At 40.3% G+C, this 18,980-nt stretch overlaps 1 protein-coding gene across 1 annotated transcript in view; it reads right to left on the bottom strand.

Moving 5' to 3' along the window:
* Positions 1–18,980, bottom strand: part of TRPC5 (transient receptor potential cation channel subfamily C member 5) — a 242,908-nt gene that overhangs the window by 170,523 nt on the left and 53,405 nt on the right. The window contains exon 2 of the mRNA XM_070951894.1: positions 563–1,084. Coding sequence (XP_070807995.1) covers positions 563–1,084 — 522 coding nt within the window. The remainder of the gene's footprint in view (positions 1–562; positions 1,085–18,980) is intronic.

Genomic DNA, 18,980 nt, shown 5'->3' with positions numbered 1-18,980 from the left:
ATCGTTCCTATCACCCATCTCCTTCCACCTAAGACTGTATGACTGTAACCTTGTTGCTGGTATCCTTAAGATGTATATTGACTGTTTCCCTATGACTATCATTAAGTGTTGAACCTTATGATTCTTGACAAATGTATCTTTTCTTTTATGTACACTGAGAGTGTATGCACCAAGACAAATTCTTCGGGTGTCCAATCACACTTGCCCAATAAAGAATTCTATTCTATTCTATTCTATTCTATTCTATTCTATTCTATTCTATTCTATTCTATTCTATTCTATTCTATTCTATTCTATGTATTTTTATGCAACGACTAGAGTAGTATTCAGCTAGTAAATAGCAGTGTTTACAAGTTTGGATCTATGGAATCTATGTTCTTTTGTTCTAAATACAGTTTCCTGTTTCCTGTTAGAGTTAAGCAGTTAAGTAGTAAAGCACATGGTGACTGTACTCTTTGTTTGATCTGTGGTGCTATATATAAACAGAATTTTTAACAATCAGCAATCAGAAAAGGGAACAAAGATCCTCACACACAACAGAAGAAGAAATAAGAAGCCTTACCTCTTTCTGATGGTACTTTATTGCTACCTTTAGTTTGGCCAAATCATGGCACTTCTGGGGATCTAACTCCTCACTTTGATCATCCCTGTGGTTCAAGATGATTTCCAGTTCTCGGGAGCTGCGTGCCTGATCCAGTAGATCTTTTGCAAACCGCTTGCACTGCTGGGAAAGCTCCTCATATTCAGCCTTGAACTCATTCTCCACCTTGCTGAGTTCTTTCAGCTCCCAACCTAGCCGAAAGGCTGTCAAGATCGGGTCCTCGCTAGATAAGGCGATGAGTGAAGGACTGGCCAAAGCTTTATATATGTTTAGCCTCGATCTGGAATGCCTCAGGCTGTCCACTTCTGAACTGGAGACGCATTCTACGCAGTTGCATCGGATCTGATGTGGCCGTGGGATGGTGACCCGTCTTTGGACAAGCAGCTTTATGATCTCGTAGTTGTTGGTATGAGCAGCCAACATGATAGGAGTGATATCAGGGGTGAACTCTGAAAATTGGGTGTCCATCATTAATGTGGGAACCTAGGTAAAATCAGTTCAGGCTGTTAGCATCTTTTCTGTACAAGTGCTTTAAAAATACATCATATAAAGAGGAAGGTTCAAATGACTCATACAACATCTATTTCACTTCATCAACACTACAATCAATGTTTTAAAATATATCCTGTAAGACTCCTATGAATCCCAGAGAGGAAAGTTGAATAAATAATCCAAAAGGTGATCAACTGTTGCCATACTGTTGCACAAAAAACTACATGAATTGTTCATTAAATCATCTAGAATCAAGCTTGGATCTTTTGTCCTCAGCAGACTTCATCCTCAATAGTACATAGTTTAACGTGCCTGATCTCAAACAGCTAACCAGAGTCAAACCTGGTTAGTATTGGAATGGCAAACCATCAGAAAATCCCTGGCTTGCAGGCTGGATGGGAAAGTTAAAAATAAAACATCCTTGAAGAAGAACAACTGATCCTTTCTATAGAAGGCAGAGAAGAGGCAGAGCTGGGGGTGGAGTCAAGATAGGACTCAGCCTAATATATATATATATATATATATATATATATATATATATATATATATATATATGTATGTATGTATGTATGTATGTATGTATGTATGTATATGTATATGTATATGTATATGTATATGTATATGTATATGTATATGTATATGTATATGTATGTATCCCTATATTTGGGGTCATAAAGCAACACACAATTCCAAAGATACTTTGACCAGGAAATTCTGAGTAGTACCTGAAAGTAAGGGACTAATCTGCCTAGTTCCATGACCACAGAGAAAAAAACTACTTGGAGGTGGGGTGGCTTCTATCCAGTCCAGGTTTGGTTCCAAGAATCCCAAAATAGAAGAACATAACCCTTGACATCAATAATTCTCACTTAGACAGGATAGACATAGAATAATAGAGTTGGAAGGGATCTTGGAGGTCTTCTAGTCCAACCCCCTGCTTGAACAGGAGATCCTATACCAGGGATCTGCAACCTTAAACACTCAGAGCCATTTGGACCCATTTTCCTGAAAACAAAACACCGGGAGCCAATAATTTAACAACCGGTGTGACTGGGTTGGCACGACCAACTCAATGTCACTCACTCCCACCCAGTCACATGACCCAACTCAGCCACACCTATCCAGCTGGTCATTAGGGCAGAGAACTGGTTGTTAAATTATTTGCCATGCCTGGCCCTGCCTCACCCTTCCCCTCACAGCAACCTCTTGCCACACCCAGCCTTGGGTGTGTTGTTCACCTTTCTCTCTTTATGTCTCTGTCTCTGTCTGTCTTTGTCTGTCTGTCTCTGTCTGTCTGTCTGTCTCTCTATCTATCTCTGTGTGTCTCTCTCTCTGTCTCTCTCTCTCTGTCTCTCTGTTTCTCTGTGTCTGTCTGTGTCTGTTTCTCTGTCTGTCTGTCTGTCCCTCTCTCTCTCTCTTTCTGTGTGTGTGTGTGTGTGTGTGTGTGTATCTCTCTCTCTGTGAGTCTCTCTCTCTCTCTCTCTCTCTCTGTATCTCTCTCTCTATGTCTCGCTGCCTGACAGATTACAGCAGGAAATGGCAGGCGGCTACTTCCGGCCTTTGTTGGTGCTGGATATACCTCAATCATTCAGGGAGACACACAACCTGCTCTTCACCCTGAGACACTGGCCTGACCTGCACTGCAGCCGACACCACTGCTGTTGCCAGGGGCAAGTGGGGCAGGGTCACATTGTGGCTCTGCATCATAATGGGGTCCAAGAGGAGGATGGGACCCTGTCTCCCCATTGTGAAGCATTCTAAATTTCACTGTGCTGCGCAAGGTGCTCCAAGAGCAGCGGGCAGGGCATGGAGGTGGCAACAGCAGTGGTGTCAGCCGCTTCTCTCTGCAGCAGAGGGATGAAAGGAGGGAGCCACAGAAGAGAGATAAAAGAGCCACATGTGGTTCCAGAGCTATGGGTTTCCAACCCCTGATCTAGAGTGAGCTGTTCAAGCTGAATGCAAATCTAGCTCCTGTTTTGTTCCACTTAAACACAGGCTAATCCACCAAACATCTAAGTGAGGAATCCAAATGAGGAACCCTTTCCAAGACATTTTTCTAGAGAAAGTCATCCTCTTTGCATTTTTTTTCTCTTCCATCAGCTCCATCCATCTTCAAAGACTTTCACAAGACCTTGATGAACCCTTACCATACATTCACTCACCCAGTCCAATCAACATGAAGCCAATTTACTCAATGTCAAAAAGCTGTGCTTCAATCTTAAGAAATTATGGGACTTTTGGTGACCCAACAATTCAAAGTTCAGAGAGTGGGATAAAAAAGGGAAAATGTGAGAATCCCAGGTTCTAAATGTGAATGTAGACGTGGTGCCAAAAACTGCTGAATCTCTCATGACAGTCTGGCTTGAGGTTCAGTCCCCATTCCATCCACAGTATATATATGCCACAATTTTATTTCAGTGCTCAGGATACTGTAAGAGAGCCAGCTTTGACATGTCTTGAATAGAAAACAAAGCAGCAGAAACCATGGAGAGGAAGCACATATCTATAGATTTGCTGTTTGTGACGGTAAAATATGATGTCTGTACTTTGCTATTAGAGATGCACTGAGTAGAATAAATCTGCTCCACTTTACTAACTATATGGTCAGCATTTCACTCTGGATGGGGGAGGAGGGAGCCTTTAAGTAGATTTGCAATTTACATTTACAACTTCTAAAATGCAGAACCTTTGTGTCCTCATTACCTTTATATCCTAATTGTGCATTGTGGAGAGGGTCCAAATACTGTTCCACCAGTATATACATTTGGAATTTTGAGAGTATTATACAGTATATGACTCTTATACCATGCACAAAAAAATCTAATCTATATGTCAGCGTTTTAATGCTGTCATAGAGAGAGCAGAGGAGAGCAAGAGATAAACTCTGAAACTTTTGCCTGCTAAATCCCTTTGAAGCCCGGTTGTCATGGAAATGAAGGGAGGGGGCACATTCCTGGGAAATGACGAGGAAAAAAAGTCTGAAGAATGACTTGGAAGACAGCCAATGAGAAGCAGAGATTTGGAGATCGGAAAGGGAGGGATTGGGAGGCAAAAGGTCAGTCTTGTCCGCGCGGAGTCATGATCCGGTGGCTGAGCTCAATTAAAGAAAGATTTCCTTAAAGATTGGCAGTTTAGAAATTCATTTAATTTTGAGATAGCACCGCAGTCTGACACTATTGGTGTTGAGACAAACAAATGAGGTTGATCATAATTACTTCTTATAATCCTTGATAATGACGATGATGATGATAATGATGATCATTGTACCTTCAAGTCAACATTGACTCTTGGTGACTGACAGGGACTCTGCAGTTTTCTTTGCAATATTTTGGAAGTGCTTTGTTATTGTCTTCTTTCTAGGACTGAGGGACAGTGACTAGCCCAAGGTCACCCAACTTGCCATGGTAGCACAATAATTAGAATGCAGGTTTGCAGACTAACTCTGCCCACTGCCAGGAGTTCGATCCTGACCGGTTCAAGGTTGACTCAGCCTTACATCCTTCCAAAGTCAGTAAAATAAGGACCCAGATTGTTGGGGGCAATATGCTGACTCAAATCATCTTTATTCCTAAGAATGCAGGGTCAAGTGCTGTTCCTAGGAGTAAAGAATACCCCTAGTATTCAATTAAATAATAATAATTTTCAAATGAAGACTTGTTGGGTCACATCAATATTAATAGGAGTTTAATACAAAATTTCTCTATTAAATACAGTTCTTGGGTGTTGTTTTTATTATGTTAATTTCTCTTACGTATATCTTTAAAATATACACTTCTTTAATGTAATATCTTTTTAAAAAATAAATGGAACCACTATTGTCTATATATCACTTCCAGAAGCATAACCTTTGAAGCATCTTTTGTTTGACCAGGAAGAGATGGTTATAGGTAGTTTAATGTTATAGCTCTTGTAAAATACAGGTATCCTCAACTTGCAACCACAATTGAGCCCAAAATTTCTGTTGATAAGTGGAACATTTGTTAACTGAGTTTTGCACCATTTTACAACCTTGCTTGCCACAGTTGTTAAGTAAATCACTGCAGTTGTTAAGTTAGTAACATAACTTAAAGAGCCTTGGTGGCGCAGCAGACTAAAGCACTGTTAAGTGCTTTAAGTAACACCAGCTGCCTGCAATTACTGCAAGTTCAAATCTCACCAGGCGCAAGGTTGACTCAGCCTTCTCTCCTTTTGAGGTAGGTAAAATGAGGACCCGGATTGTGGGGGCAATAAGCTGACTTTGTATAAAAAAGAACACCGCTTAGGGGGAGGCGAAAGCCCTACTAAGCAGGTATATACAAAAGTATGAAGGCTATTGCTTAACGCATTATAAGCCGTCCTGAGTCTCCGGAAAAGGGTGGCATATAAATCGAACCGATAAATAAATAAATAAATAAATAAATAAATAAATAAATAAATAAATAAATAAATGGTAAATGAAACTGCATTGACTTTGCTGGTCAGAAGGTTACAAAAGGTGATCACATGACCTTGGGACACAGCAACGGTTATAAGTATGAATCAGTTGCCAAGCATCTGAATTTTGATTACATGATCATGGGGAGGCTTTAAAGGTTGTAACTGTGAAAATTGGTCATGTCCCTTTTCAGTACCATTGTAACTTTGAATGAACTGTGTAACTAAATGAACTGTTGTAAATTGGGAAGGGGCATGCCAATTCAGCCTCAACCAAAATTTATTTTTTCTAAAAAAAACCCAATTCTTTCTATTTTAAGCATAAGAAAAGGAGAAGAAAAAAAAAAACCCCAAGCCATCCCATAACCATTCCCACATTTGAAAATAAACACACCCATCACACTATCAGAATGCATAATTCTGTGTAAACTCACCTTTGGCAAAAGAGAAAGAGAAACCAGCAATAAAACTGATTAAATAATTCTGGTAGTTAAATTTTTCAGGTTCTACATTAGATGACAGAAATGGTGGATTGAAAGAAAGATTAGTGTTTTCCACTGTTTTTCCCCCCTCTCAATCTCAGATTGAATCTGTTGTTCAGAAGGAATTGTTATTCAAACACCCCCATTTTAAGGAAGGGAGAGAGCTGTGCAGCAGGATTTCTCAATAAGAAAGAGATGTAAATGGTCTACAAGCTGCCAGCCCCACAGCAGTTTGCTATTAAATGATCACCACACCTAACAGCAAAGGTAATGAGCACCCCCATAGTGAGTTATTATTGACCTCTGCTGTTTAGAAGGCTGAAACCTTCAAACACAGCAAAGAGTTTGGCAGGAGATTTGCCAACAATTCCCTTTGGAAGGCAGACTTTTCTATTTGTTGCTCGCATATGCAACTTGATGTGGTGCTCAGTGCCTGGCATGATTCTCCATTCAGCCAGCCCACTTTGTCCAATAAAAGGTAAAGAAGTCTTTGTGGATTTTATTTTGCAGGTCATTGCAGACTCTGGGAGCAGTGCTCATCTCCGTTTCAAGGCCATTGTTTTTACATTGAGCCAGGGCTCAATGGTTATCTGGCCAGCATGACCTCACATTACACTATTACCTTCCCAGTGAAGTGGTGCTTATTCATCTACTTGCATTTGCATGTTTTCGAACTGCTAGCTTTTCAGGAGCTGGAGCAAGAACAGGACCATCGTGTGGTGCTTGGGTCTTGAACCTGGGCTGCCAGCTTTCCAGTTGACAAACTCAGCATCTTAACTACTCAGCCACTGCACCACCTCAAAGAGTATGACTAATTCCAGCTGAACTCTGTGCCCATTTGCCTTCGGACCATCCAAGGTACTCCAGGCAGAAACATAGCCAAAAGATCAACAGGGATCTTTTGTGGTCTAAAATAGATAAGGGAAGGTGTGGGATTCTTTCAAAAAAAGTATAAACTCTCTGTGCACAGATTGACATAAGAATGACAAGAAAAGAGTGCCCAAAACTGCCCTACTCACACAGAAGTTAAGCCCCTAACATGGATCTGATGAATTAGTATCAGGATTTTTTTGGGGAAGCTATTTGGATTTCTTGGTGCTCTCTGAACCTGGTTGTTTGCTAGCAGACATTTCATACCTACTTCACTATTTCACAACTAGGGAACATCATTAGTGTGGTGAATTCTGCAAGGCACCATAACTTCACAGTTCAACCTTAAGTGATAGATATTTTCTTTCATTGGAAAGTAATTCTTACAAGCAAGATTCTTACAAATCAGGGGTGGGTTCTACTTACTTTTACTACCAGTTTGCAATGGGAGCACACACGCTTCTGTGCATGCGCAGATCGTCCATTATGACATCCGGGCGGGTAGGCAGAGACTCCTGCCATTTTTACTACAGGTTCGCAAGAACCGGACAGAACTGGGAGCAACCCACCACTGTTACAGATTCTCCTCTTTTTTTTTTTTGCAAAAAGTTTTTTTATTTTTTTCTGAACATACAAATTACATCCTTTCAGAACAGTGCTTTGATCTGGTCATCACTTTGTTCAATTTTTAACAAAATCTTTAACAAAATTTTATCTATTCTATTTTGCCATAGCACTTATTTCTTAATCTTAGATCACATATTCAACTAATACCATCTTAAAAAAATTAACACATATTTACTTAATTAAAACAATTACCCTTCTATTAACCCACCTTAATTCTTAATTCAATTAATAACTCATAATACAACAATTCTTACCCTAAACCCTCACTATTAACAATAAAGTTCAAACATATTTATATTTCTTTTTTTTTTAAATACTTTATTGAATTTTCCAATTTTAAAAAGACAATGTACAATCACAATCTTGATCCGAGGTGCAGTGTTTACACATTTCATGAATCAAACATTGGGTGAATTCCATCCATAACTATACGATATACAATTCTATACAATTCTCTACATTTCTATACAATTAAGTCCATTTCGGGTGTCTAACAAATCATAGCCTATTATCATATTTTTATCCTATTCTTTAACCAGTTATACCAAATTCCCCATACTTCGTAGTACTTAGAGTTCTCTTCATTTTTTTAGCTCGCTCGTCAATTTAGCCATCTCTGCGCACTCTAGAATTTTATTTATTAATGTTTCCTCAGAGGGGGTAGAGTTAGATTTCCAGAGTTTCGCAAAGGCTAATCTAGCCGCAGTAATAATTTGAATTGCCAGTTGGGTTTTATTGTTGTCGAGACCATCTTCAGTCATACCTAAGAGAAAAGATTCCGGGGCCAGGGCTATCTCCTGTCCCATTATTTCAGAGAGCCAGAGTCGAATCTTTAACCAAAACTTTTTGGTCTCAGGGCAAGTCCACCACAGATGATAAAAGGTGCCGACCGTCTTTCCACATTTCCAACATAAAGCAGAGGAATTTGGAAATATTTTGGCCAGCCTGTCCAGGGCTAGGTACCACCTATGCAACATTTTGTAGTGATTTTCCCTGAATGTTACCGATTTCGTTATTTTGAAATTCCTGTTCCAAGCTATCTCCCAGTCATTGAAATTAAGGCCATATCCTAAGTTTTTCTCCCAAATGCTTAGCTGATTTTTAGCTATCGTCTCAGCTCTATCCTCATTTAATATAAAGTTATAGATTTTCGATAACATTTTCTTATCTGGTCCCCAAATAATTTTATCAAAATATCCATATTTCATTTCAGTACCACATTTATCTCTATCTTCTTGAAATCTAGACTTAATCTGGAGATATTTCCACCAATCCAGATTAAACCCCTGGTCCCTCAATACTTCCAAGGGTTTGAGCTTCCCTTCTTCATCCAAGATATCCTTATATGTGCCCAATTTATAGTTCCCTCTCCTATTTGGGGCCACTAGAGCATCCATAATCGACAACCAGCTAGGAACCTTGGTATGTATCTTCTGTCTAATTTCCAGCCACGTACGAATCAGTGTCTCTCTAATTTTATGTTTATAAAAATGAGTTTTCCTCCTATCCTTTGTATCCCAGAGGTAAGCGTGCCATCCTTCAAGGAGATCGTGTCCTTCTAGTGTCAAAATTCTCCCTTCTTGTAATTTGATCCACTCCTTTATCCAAATTATTTTTGCCGCCTTTTGATATAATTCCCAGTCAGGGAGCCCGAACCCTCCCAAATTTCTTTTCCCTTGAAGTGTCTTGAGAGAAATCCTCGATTTCTTGCCCTCCCACAAAAAATTCCTGATATGTTTATTCAAATCCAAAAAAAAATTTTTATCTAGTGATATCGGTATATTTTGAAATAGAAATAGAAATTTCGGTAAGATATTCATTTTGATCACCGCAATTTTACCAGTCAGGGACAATTTAAGCCTCCTCCACCTATCGAGGTCTTGATTAATTTTCTGCAATAAGGGGATATAATTATCATCTTTTAATGAAGAGAGTCTCGCCGTAATCCATATTCCCAGATATTTTATCTTCTTAACTGCCTGGAGGCCTAATAAATCTTCTAATTCTTTCATTTGTAGGTTTGTCATATTTTTCACAATTATTTTAGTTTTGTTCTTATTAAGTTTAAGGCCCGCGACTTCTCCATAATTCTGTACTTCCTGCATTAATTTTGAGCCGGTGTCTAATGGGTCTTCTATTATGAAGGCAACGTCGTCCGCAAAAGCCTGTGTTTTAAATATTTCCTTCCTAATCTTCAAGCCTTTGATATCTTCATTAGCTCTAATCCTTCTAAGTAAGACCTCTAATGCTAGAATGTAAAGTAAGGGGGATAGGGGACATCCCTGCCTGACTCCTCTTTGGATCTGAAATGTCTGGGTTCTGTCTCCATTTACTAATATATTTGCCCTCTGATTTTGGTAGATATTCTCTATCATCCTCCTAAAATTAGTCCCAAATCCCATTAAATCTATTTGGTTTATCATGAAAGTCCAATTCAAATTGTCGAATGCCTTTTGGGCATCGACAAACATTAAAGCCATCTGTTTTTCAGGGTGTTGTTCATAATATTCAATGGTATTTAGGACTGTTCTCAAGTTGTCTCTAATCTGTCTCCCTGGGAGAAAACCATTTTGATCCTTATGTATCCATCGGTTTAGAATTTTCTTGAATCTCTCCGCTATTATAGTCATAAATAGTTTGTAATCTGTGTTAAGCAGTGAGATGGGTCTATAGTTGGAGATCTGCTTCGGGTCGGCACCTTCTTTCAGAATGATCGTCAAATACGCTTCCCTCCAGGAGTCTGGGATTGTTATGCCAGCAATAACATCATTTAGAATTTCTAACAGTTCCAGTTTCAGGGCATCATCAAATTTTTGATATAGTTCCCTGGGGAGACCATCAGGGCCTGGAGTTTTATTCTTCTTTATTTTGGATAAGGCGGTTCTTAACTCCCCTATGGTGATCTTTTCATTTAACATTTCCTTTTCTTCTTCCGAAATTTGAGGAAGGTTGGCTTCCAACAAATACTGTTCTACCTTGTTTAACTCAATTCCTTCATTTTTGTAAAGACATTCATAAAATTTTCTTATGCTTTCTAATTTGTCTTCTTCCTTCGTCAACAGGATGCCCTGTGGGTCTTCTAAAGCTAGTATTTGGTTTTTTTCCTTCTCTTTTTTTAATTTATACGCCAACCATCTCCCCGACTTGTTAGCGTTCTCGAAACAATAGTGCTTAGATCTTCTTATTTTTTGAGCCATCTCCTCCTGGTCCAATAGATTCAATCTATGTCTCATCATCAACCACTGTTGTTTCATCGCCTCATCTCCCGGTCGTTGCTGTAGTTCAACCTCAGTTTGTAATAATTTTTGAGTAAGTTCTTCTCTACTCTTTCTTTTTTCCTTATTTTTAAAGGCAGTATATGAAATAGCTACTCCTCTGACATAGGCCTTCATGGTGTCCCACACAATTTCTTTGGCTGTCTCTCGATTCCCGTTTTCTAAGAAGAAGCGTTTGATTTCTTCATTCAATTTGAGTGTGAACTCTTTTTCATTTAGGAGATTGGTCCTTAAGCTCCATCTCTGTTGTATTTTCTTCGTATCATGGGACCAACTGATTTCAAGGAGTTTATGATCTGCCCAAGTATTGGTGCCCATGTTAACTTTCTTAATTTCTAACGCCAATTTTCTAGTAACCCAAACCATATCGATTCTGGACCAGGAGTTCTGTGGGATGGAATAAAATGTAAATTGTCTGTCCTGGGGGTGTAAGGTACGCCACATGTCAATTAGATTTATCTCATCCACCAAATCAAAGAAAGTCTTTGGTAAGGGAGATCTTTTATTCTTTTTGGTTATATCACACTTATAATCAAGCTTTGGATCTACAATTCCATTAAAATCCCCTAGCATACATATTTCAAGATGTGCCCAATTTGCCAACTGTTCCTGCAGTTTCCTATAGAATTTCCCTTGTTTTTTATTCGGTGCATAAACCCCTACTAATAGCAGCCTAGAGTTACCTCTCATTATTTCAACTATGAGTATTCTCCCTTTTCCATCTTTATATTTACATTCTGCCATTATTCCTTTCTTAACATAGATGGCGACCCCCCTTTTCCTTTTCTCAGCTAGTGAGGAAAATACTTTACCAAATTTACAGTAATTTAAATAGTCAGCTTCATCTTTTTTTATATGGACCTCTTGGATGCAGATAATATCGGGATTTTGTTTCACCAATTTCGACAATATTATCCTTCTTTTTTTGTAATCATTTAAGCCGTTCGCATTTACCGATATGATCTTGGTATCGTTCATTCCTGAAATTGGTTTCTAGTCTCTTGTTCTTATTTACCTTTTAAAGTTACTGCTCTCACTGGTCTTGATTTTTCCCCTCTTTCCTCAGTATCCTCCTTTTTCTTCTCCTCTTCTATGTCTTCCCTAGTAATCTGCTCTTGGGATATCTCTTCTTCCGTATTTACTATCTCGTTATCCTCCTTACTGGTTTGTTCCTCCTCTCCTCCCCTTAGTTGTTCTAGAAAGTCTTGAGCATCACTTAGACAATCAATTCTTATTTTCCTCCCTTGCCAGGAAATTTGCAATCCTTCTGGCAGAAGCCACCTAAAAATTATATTTCTCCTGTTTAGATGATTTGTCAAAAACCTATAATTTCTCCTCCTTTCCCTCACTCTTCTCGGAATTTGTTTCAGAATATTAATTTCTTTTCCCCCATAGGTAATTTTTTCCTCCCGAGCTATATTATACAGGATGTCCCTAACTTTTTTTCTAGCAAAACGCACATGGACCTCTCTGGGGAGTCTGTTTCTTCTTACGTAATTCGTCTGAACTCTGTACACCTCGTCAATCTCACGAATTATTTCCTGCTTGTCTTGCTGCAGAGTTTCTGCAATCAACTCCGCCATCTTATCACCTAAATCCTCATCTTTATCTTCCAGGATGTTCTGGAAACGCAAGTAAAACGAGGCCTTGTCCATCTCAAGTTGGATCAGCGCGTCTTCTGTTTCTTTGTTTTGTGCCGACAAAGTTTGGTCCATTGTGTCCAGTTTTTTCTCGTTTTTTTCAATTCTTTGTTCTGCTTTTAGAATTCTATTTTCGTTACTAGCAATAGCAGTTTGGATCTCATTCATTTTAAAATCAAGAGCATGGATGTCTGATTTTAATTTGGAGTGACTATTCAAAAGTTTTTCTTGCATCGCAAGCATTGTTTCTTGGATTGACTGAAGAGATGTTTGTACCGTTTGCAGTGTAGGAGTTACAGGGGGTTTGTCTAGTTTCTGGAAACCTTCTGCTGATTTCTGGGTGGCTGGGGAAGACATCGCTAAGGTAGGTATAGATGTCGCTTTTTTACCGGTTTTCGCAATTGTGGAGGTCAAACTTGCCATTTCTTTCAGAACCGATTTTTGGTCTCTTATTATCTCCTCTATCTTTCTCCAAATTCTCATCCAGTGGCACTTGCCACGTTTTCTCTGAGGAGCTTTCTTAGACCTTTATTTCGCTCCTTTATTGGTCCTCTCTACACTCTCAATAAATTCCAATTAATACTAAGTTCTAAATTTCCAAATTACTATAGTAGGCTACTATAAAGTTTCCAGCAATTAACAATCACTAATTATATAATTATATAATTCTCCTCCAAATAGGTAGACAAAATATTGATACTAGTCAATTAATCACTTAATAAAATCTAAATTCAATCTTAGAAAAGAGTAAGTAATATATGTAAATTGTTAAAGGCTAGCAGTACAAGTAATTATTTTAAGTTAATAAATTCTAATTTCAAATCCTAATAGATAGTATTGATATAGATAAATACAAATAGATATTCTAAATTATATAAGTTGACCACAATGAGTTAATGAGTTAATAAATTCTAAGTTCAGATCTTAATAAAAGTTGAATATAGATTTAATAGATATAAATACGTATAAATAGGTATAAATAGATTACAATAAATATAAATAAATATAAAATCCTATATAATAATTTAATTAGTAGGATACAAATCCGACCCTATTTTTTTTTCTTAACTAGTAATAATTATAGAAATCTAAATTCTCATATATAATCAACCTTTTTTTTTTTTGTATATATCTGTAAGATGACTTAACAGGTCTAATTAATATTAATTATAAAATTATAAAATTAGAGAGAGAAACAGAGTTCACTTATTAATATCACAGATACTCAAGAGAAGGATAAGGAAAATATAAACATATAAATATGTGGGTATAAGTATGTTGTTTTATAGTATTTATAGTATTTACGGGGTTATAGAGTATAAATAGGAAATCTTCAGTTTCCCACTTTGCTGGGCTCCAACAAAACTCAATGGTGATAGTCTCTGCCAGAGCGTCTTCTTGATCAACCACTACTATTCCACTCTTCCGGATCAATGGACGCACTTCCTGTTTGCTGGAAGCCTCAAACAGCTAGTCACTGTATTTCTCCTGCTTTCTTCCACTCAATCACAATACAAAAAGCCAGCCACACCAATGGTCTTTCCTTTTTCCTTTACTCTCTCGCCACACCGCACCCTCCAGAGCTCCTTACAGACGCAATCCACTCCCCCCATTTTCTCGTCTGCTCTTTGGCTTGTCGGATCGCCGGGAGTGCAAGCTGCTCCATCCTCTCCGTCTCTGCCTCTCGCCACTCCGAGCACTCCTCTCCCGACTCCACCAATCCCCTCTCTACCGCACGATCATAGGTATAGGGAAATAGGCTTAAATCTGTCACCGCACCTCCGATCTTCTTCTTAGCTTCCCGTCTTTGTTGGCTATTGCTGCTTCGCGCCCGCCATCAATGGCCGGCTCACCGCGTTGGTTAGACAGAGCCGCCTGGTCCAGCGAGAGGTGATCGCACCCACTTCCCGCTTGCCTGGCTTCCTCTTTTGCCCGCAGGGCTCTCCGGGTCCCGTGTCCCCCGAGGGGATCCCCAAAACGCGGTGCTAAAAGGTGTTGAGGAGCAGCGAGCTCTCACTCAACACCCTGTCGCTGCAAGTCACCAACCGGAAGTCCTCCAAACATATTTATATTTCATTATGTTCATTAAATCTTTATTCCATTATTACTTTATCAAATTTACCATACCATTTATATAACACCAATTAAGTAATTTTTGTTTATAAATCATAATCATATATTGTTTCAGTTTTCTTTTCTTTTTCACTTAGGTAATAAATGTTCAAATTATCACAATTGTTATACATATTTAAACAATATCCCAATTATTATAGCTATCAATTTTCTAATTTAACCTTTTCTTTTATCCTTCCACTGTTAATCCCAGTGTAATCATCTTTATTCCACTGTTAATCCCAGTGTAATCATCTTTATTTTTCTCACTGTTAATCCCAGTGTAATCATCTTTATTCCACTGTTAATCCCAGTGTAATCATCTTTATTTTTCTCACTGTTAATCCCAGTGCAATCATCTTTATTCCACTGTTAATCCCAGTGTAATCATCTTTATTTTTCTCACTGTTAATCCCAATGCAATCATCTTTATTCCACTGTTAATCCCAGTGTAATCATCTTTATTTTTCTCACTGTTAATCTCAGTGTAATCATTTTATTTACTGTTAATCCCAGTATAATTATCTTTATATTTCTCACTGTTAATCATCTTTTACTTTTGTAGTTATATTATTAAAAATATTCAAATTATAACAATTGTTATAGGTATTTAAACAATATCCCAGTTATTATAACCATCAATTTCCTCCAACAGTATCTTTTAACAAAATAATAAATTTTTTAATAAAAAATTGGCTCATTATATCCATTGCTATATTTCTTTTAATGTAATCTACTTTCCATATATTTTAGCTTCAATCCCTATTTCATTTCTAAATATCTGTAACATAATTTTTCTCATATTTGTTTATCTCAATATAGTCATTTTATAAATCCAGGTCCTGGACTTCTTTAAATTTCTTAATATTTTCCAACCTTTTATTCTTTTATCATTTAGTATTAATCTCCATATAATCATCATTATATTATTATTAATCTCATTATAATCATCATTGTGTTATTGTTAATCTCAATATAATCTCTAGAGACCTCCTTTTTATTATTACTATTCACATGTTCAATTATTTGTTCATATTTAATCACAATACAGGTGAAACTCAAAAAATTACAATATTGTGCAAAGTTCATTTATTTCAGTAATGCAATTTAAAAGGTGAAACTAATATATGAGATAGACTCATTACATGCAAAGTGAGATAGTTCAATTGTCATACTTTTGATTTATTTTATTTTATATCCAATTTATATACCGCCCTTCTCCCTGAGGACTCAGGGCGGTGTACAGCCGAATAAAAACATAAATTACAAACATTAAAATAGTATTAAAAGAATATATATAAATTTGGCCCCGTAATTTAAGAACAATAACAAACCCATTTAAAATATTTAAAAAATTAAGAAAAAAAGTTAAGCCAGCCCGGTTTGCTGAAAAAAGAGGGTTTTAAGGGCATGGCGGAAGGCACCGAGGTCTTGGATTCTCCTTATCTCTGGGGGCAGTTGGTTCCAGAGGGTGGGTGCCCCCACAGAGAAGGCCCTTCTCCTGGGGATCACCAGCCTACATTGATTGGCTGATGGCACCCCGAGGAGGCCCTCTCTGTGGGAGCGCACAGGTCGATGGGAGCAGCAGGTGGTCTCGAAGATATCTAGGTCCTATGCCATGGAGCGCTTTAAAGGTGATAACCAACACCTTAAAGTGCACCCGGAAGACCACTGGGAGCCAGTGCAGCTCACGCAGGAGGGTGTTGTATGAGAGCGCCATGCAGCTCCCGTAACTACCCGCGCGGCCGCATTCTGGACCAGTTGGAGCCTCCAGGTGCCCCTCAAGGGGAGCCCCATGTAGAGAGCGTTGCAGTATTTATTTTATTTATTTATTTATTTATTTATTATATTTCTATACCGCCTTTCTCCCGTAGTAGTCCAGGCGAGAGGTGATGAGGGCATGAGTGACTGTGCGCAGGGCATTCCAATTGAGAAAAGGCCGCAACTGGCGTATCAGGCGGACCTGACAAAAAGTCCCCCTGGCCACAGCCATCAGATGTTCCTCCAAGGACAGCTGCGTATCCAGAAGGACACCCACATTGCGGGCCCTCTCTGAGGGGGCCAAAGACTCGCCCCCAATATTCAGAGATGGAGTCATCTGACTATATCGTGATGCCGGGAACCACAGCCACTCAGTCTTGGAAGGGTTGAGTTTGAGCCGGTTTCTCCCCATCCAGATCCACACAGCCTCCAGGCACCGGGACATTACTTCAAGGGCATCGTTGGGGTGGTCAGGGATGGAGATGTACAGCTGGGTGTCATCAGCATACTGGTGGTACTTCACCCCAAAACCATGGATGATCTCGCCCAGCGGCTTCACATAAATGTTGAACAGGAGGGGCGAGAGAACTGACCCCTGAGGCACTCCACATATGAGAGGCCTCGAGGTCGACCTCTGCCCCCCTGCCAACACGAACTGTGACCGGTCAGAGAGAAAGGAGGAGAACCACCATAACATGGTGCCCCCCATCCCCAACTCTTCCAACCGGTGCAGCATGATACCATGGTCGATGGTATCAAAAGCCGCTGAGAGGTCTAACAGGGCCAGAACAGAGGAGCAACCTCTGTCCCGAGCCCTCCAGAGATCATCTACCAACGTGACCAATGCCATTTCCGTGCTGTGCCCGGGCCTGAAACCCAACTGGAACGGATCTAGATAAGAGGTTTCCTCCAGGTACTGCGGAAACTATCGTGCGACCACACACTCAACAACCTTCGCCACAAAGCGAAGGTTGGAGACAGGACGATAGTTGGCTAATACTGCCGGATCCAGGGAAGGCTTCTTGAGGAGAGGCCTCACCACCACCTCTTTCAAGGCCATGGGGAAGTAACCCTCATTCAGCGAAGCGTTAATAATTCCCTGGAGCCAGCCTCGTGTAACCTCCCGGGAAGCCAGTACTAACCAGGAGGGACACGGGTCCAGTAAACATGTGGCCACACTAAGAATCCTGTCCACATCATCAGGGGTCACAGAGTCAAACTCTTCCCAGATAACATTCTCAAGACTATTCCTCATCACCCTGCCCGAATCTACCCAGTCAGAGTCCAACTCCCCCTGGATCTGAGCGATTTTGTCATACAGTTATTGTCCGAAATCCTCTGCCCTGCCTTCCAAGGGGTCCTCCAGCGCTCCTGGGTGAAGCAGGGAGCGGGTCACCCTAAACAGGATGGCCAGACGATTCTCTGATGATGCAATAAGAGCGGAAAAGTGGTTAAACTTTGCCGTTTTTATCGCCACTAGGTAGGTCTTAATATGCGACCTTACCAGTGTTCAGTCAGATTCAGCGAGACTGGCCCTCCAACCGCTCTCCAGGCGTCTTTTCCAGCGCTTCATCTCCCTCAACTCCTCGGTAAACCAAGGAGCTGCGAGGGATTGGCACCGGGTCAGAGGCCGCAAAGGCACAACTCAATCCAAGGCTCCACTAGCCGCCCGATCCCAGGCAGCCACCAAGTCCTTGGCCAAGTCGTGTGCCAGATCCTCAGGAAATGGCCCAACCTCCATCTGGAACCTATCAGGATCCATCAGGCGCCTGGGGTGGACCCATCTTATTGGCTCCGCCTCCCTGCGGTGGGGTGTAGCGGTTCGAAGGTCCAGGCGTAGGAGTGAGTGATCAGACCATGACAAGGGTTCCATGTCTATATCCCCTATAACAGTGGTGGCTAACCTTTTTGCCATCGCGTGCCAGGAGAGGGGAGGCGGGGGAGGGTCACATGTGCACATGCCCACGCGCATGCGCACACAACCCCCCCCTGCTCCTGGCACATGATGGTCTGGTAGGCCCGTTTTTCTTTCTTACCTGGTTCCAGATCCTCTCTATTTATCTGGGAAGGGTGAAAACAGCCTTTCTCACTCTCTCGGAGGCCCCCCAAAGGACTGAAATGGCCTATTTCCCAACTCCCGGTGGGACAGGAAGTGACTTTTTTTGCTGTCCTCAGCCTCCAGAGCCTCTCTAGGAGTCTCTAGGAGCCTCTCTAGGAGTCACTAGGAGCCTCTCTAGGAGTCTCTGGAGGTTGGGGACAGCAAAAAAGTCACTTCCTGTCCCACTGGGAGTCAGGAAATGGCTGTTTTCGCCCTTCCCAGATAGAGAGGATCTGGAGCCAGGTAAGAAAGAAAAACGGGCTTCCCCCCAACCCAGGCCCTACAGAGGCAGGAAACAGCCTGTTTCCCTGCTTCTGGTGGGCCCAGAAGGCCTGAAAATCAGCTGGCCAGCGTGTGAATGTACCCCAGAGCTGAGTTGGCGTGCCTACTAATATGGCTCCGTGTGCCACCTGTAGCACACGTGCCATAGGTTCGCCATCACAGGTATAGGTTCTCCTGCTTGAGAAAGACTAGAAGGCCTCCAAGATCCCTTCCAACCTTATTAATCTATGTTCTGTCTTCTTCCATATAGACTAGTGTCTAAACTTATGGATCTTATGGATTTTGGGCTTTCTTATTCAATCTGCCTTTGGATTATGGATTCTTGTC

The sequence above is a fragment of the Pituophis catenifer genome, unplaced genomic scaffold (genome assembly GCF_029215685.1).
Source record: "Pituophis catenifer annectens isolate HBS135680 unplaced genomic scaffold, rPitCat1.0.hap2 SCAF_11, whole genome shotgun sequence".
In the NCBI taxonomy this organism is placed as follows: domain Eukaryota; kingdom Metazoa; phylum Chordata; class Lepidosauria; order Squamata; family Colubridae; genus Pituophis; species Pituophis catenifer.
This window is presented reverse-complemented; position numbering and strand designations above follow the sequence as displayed.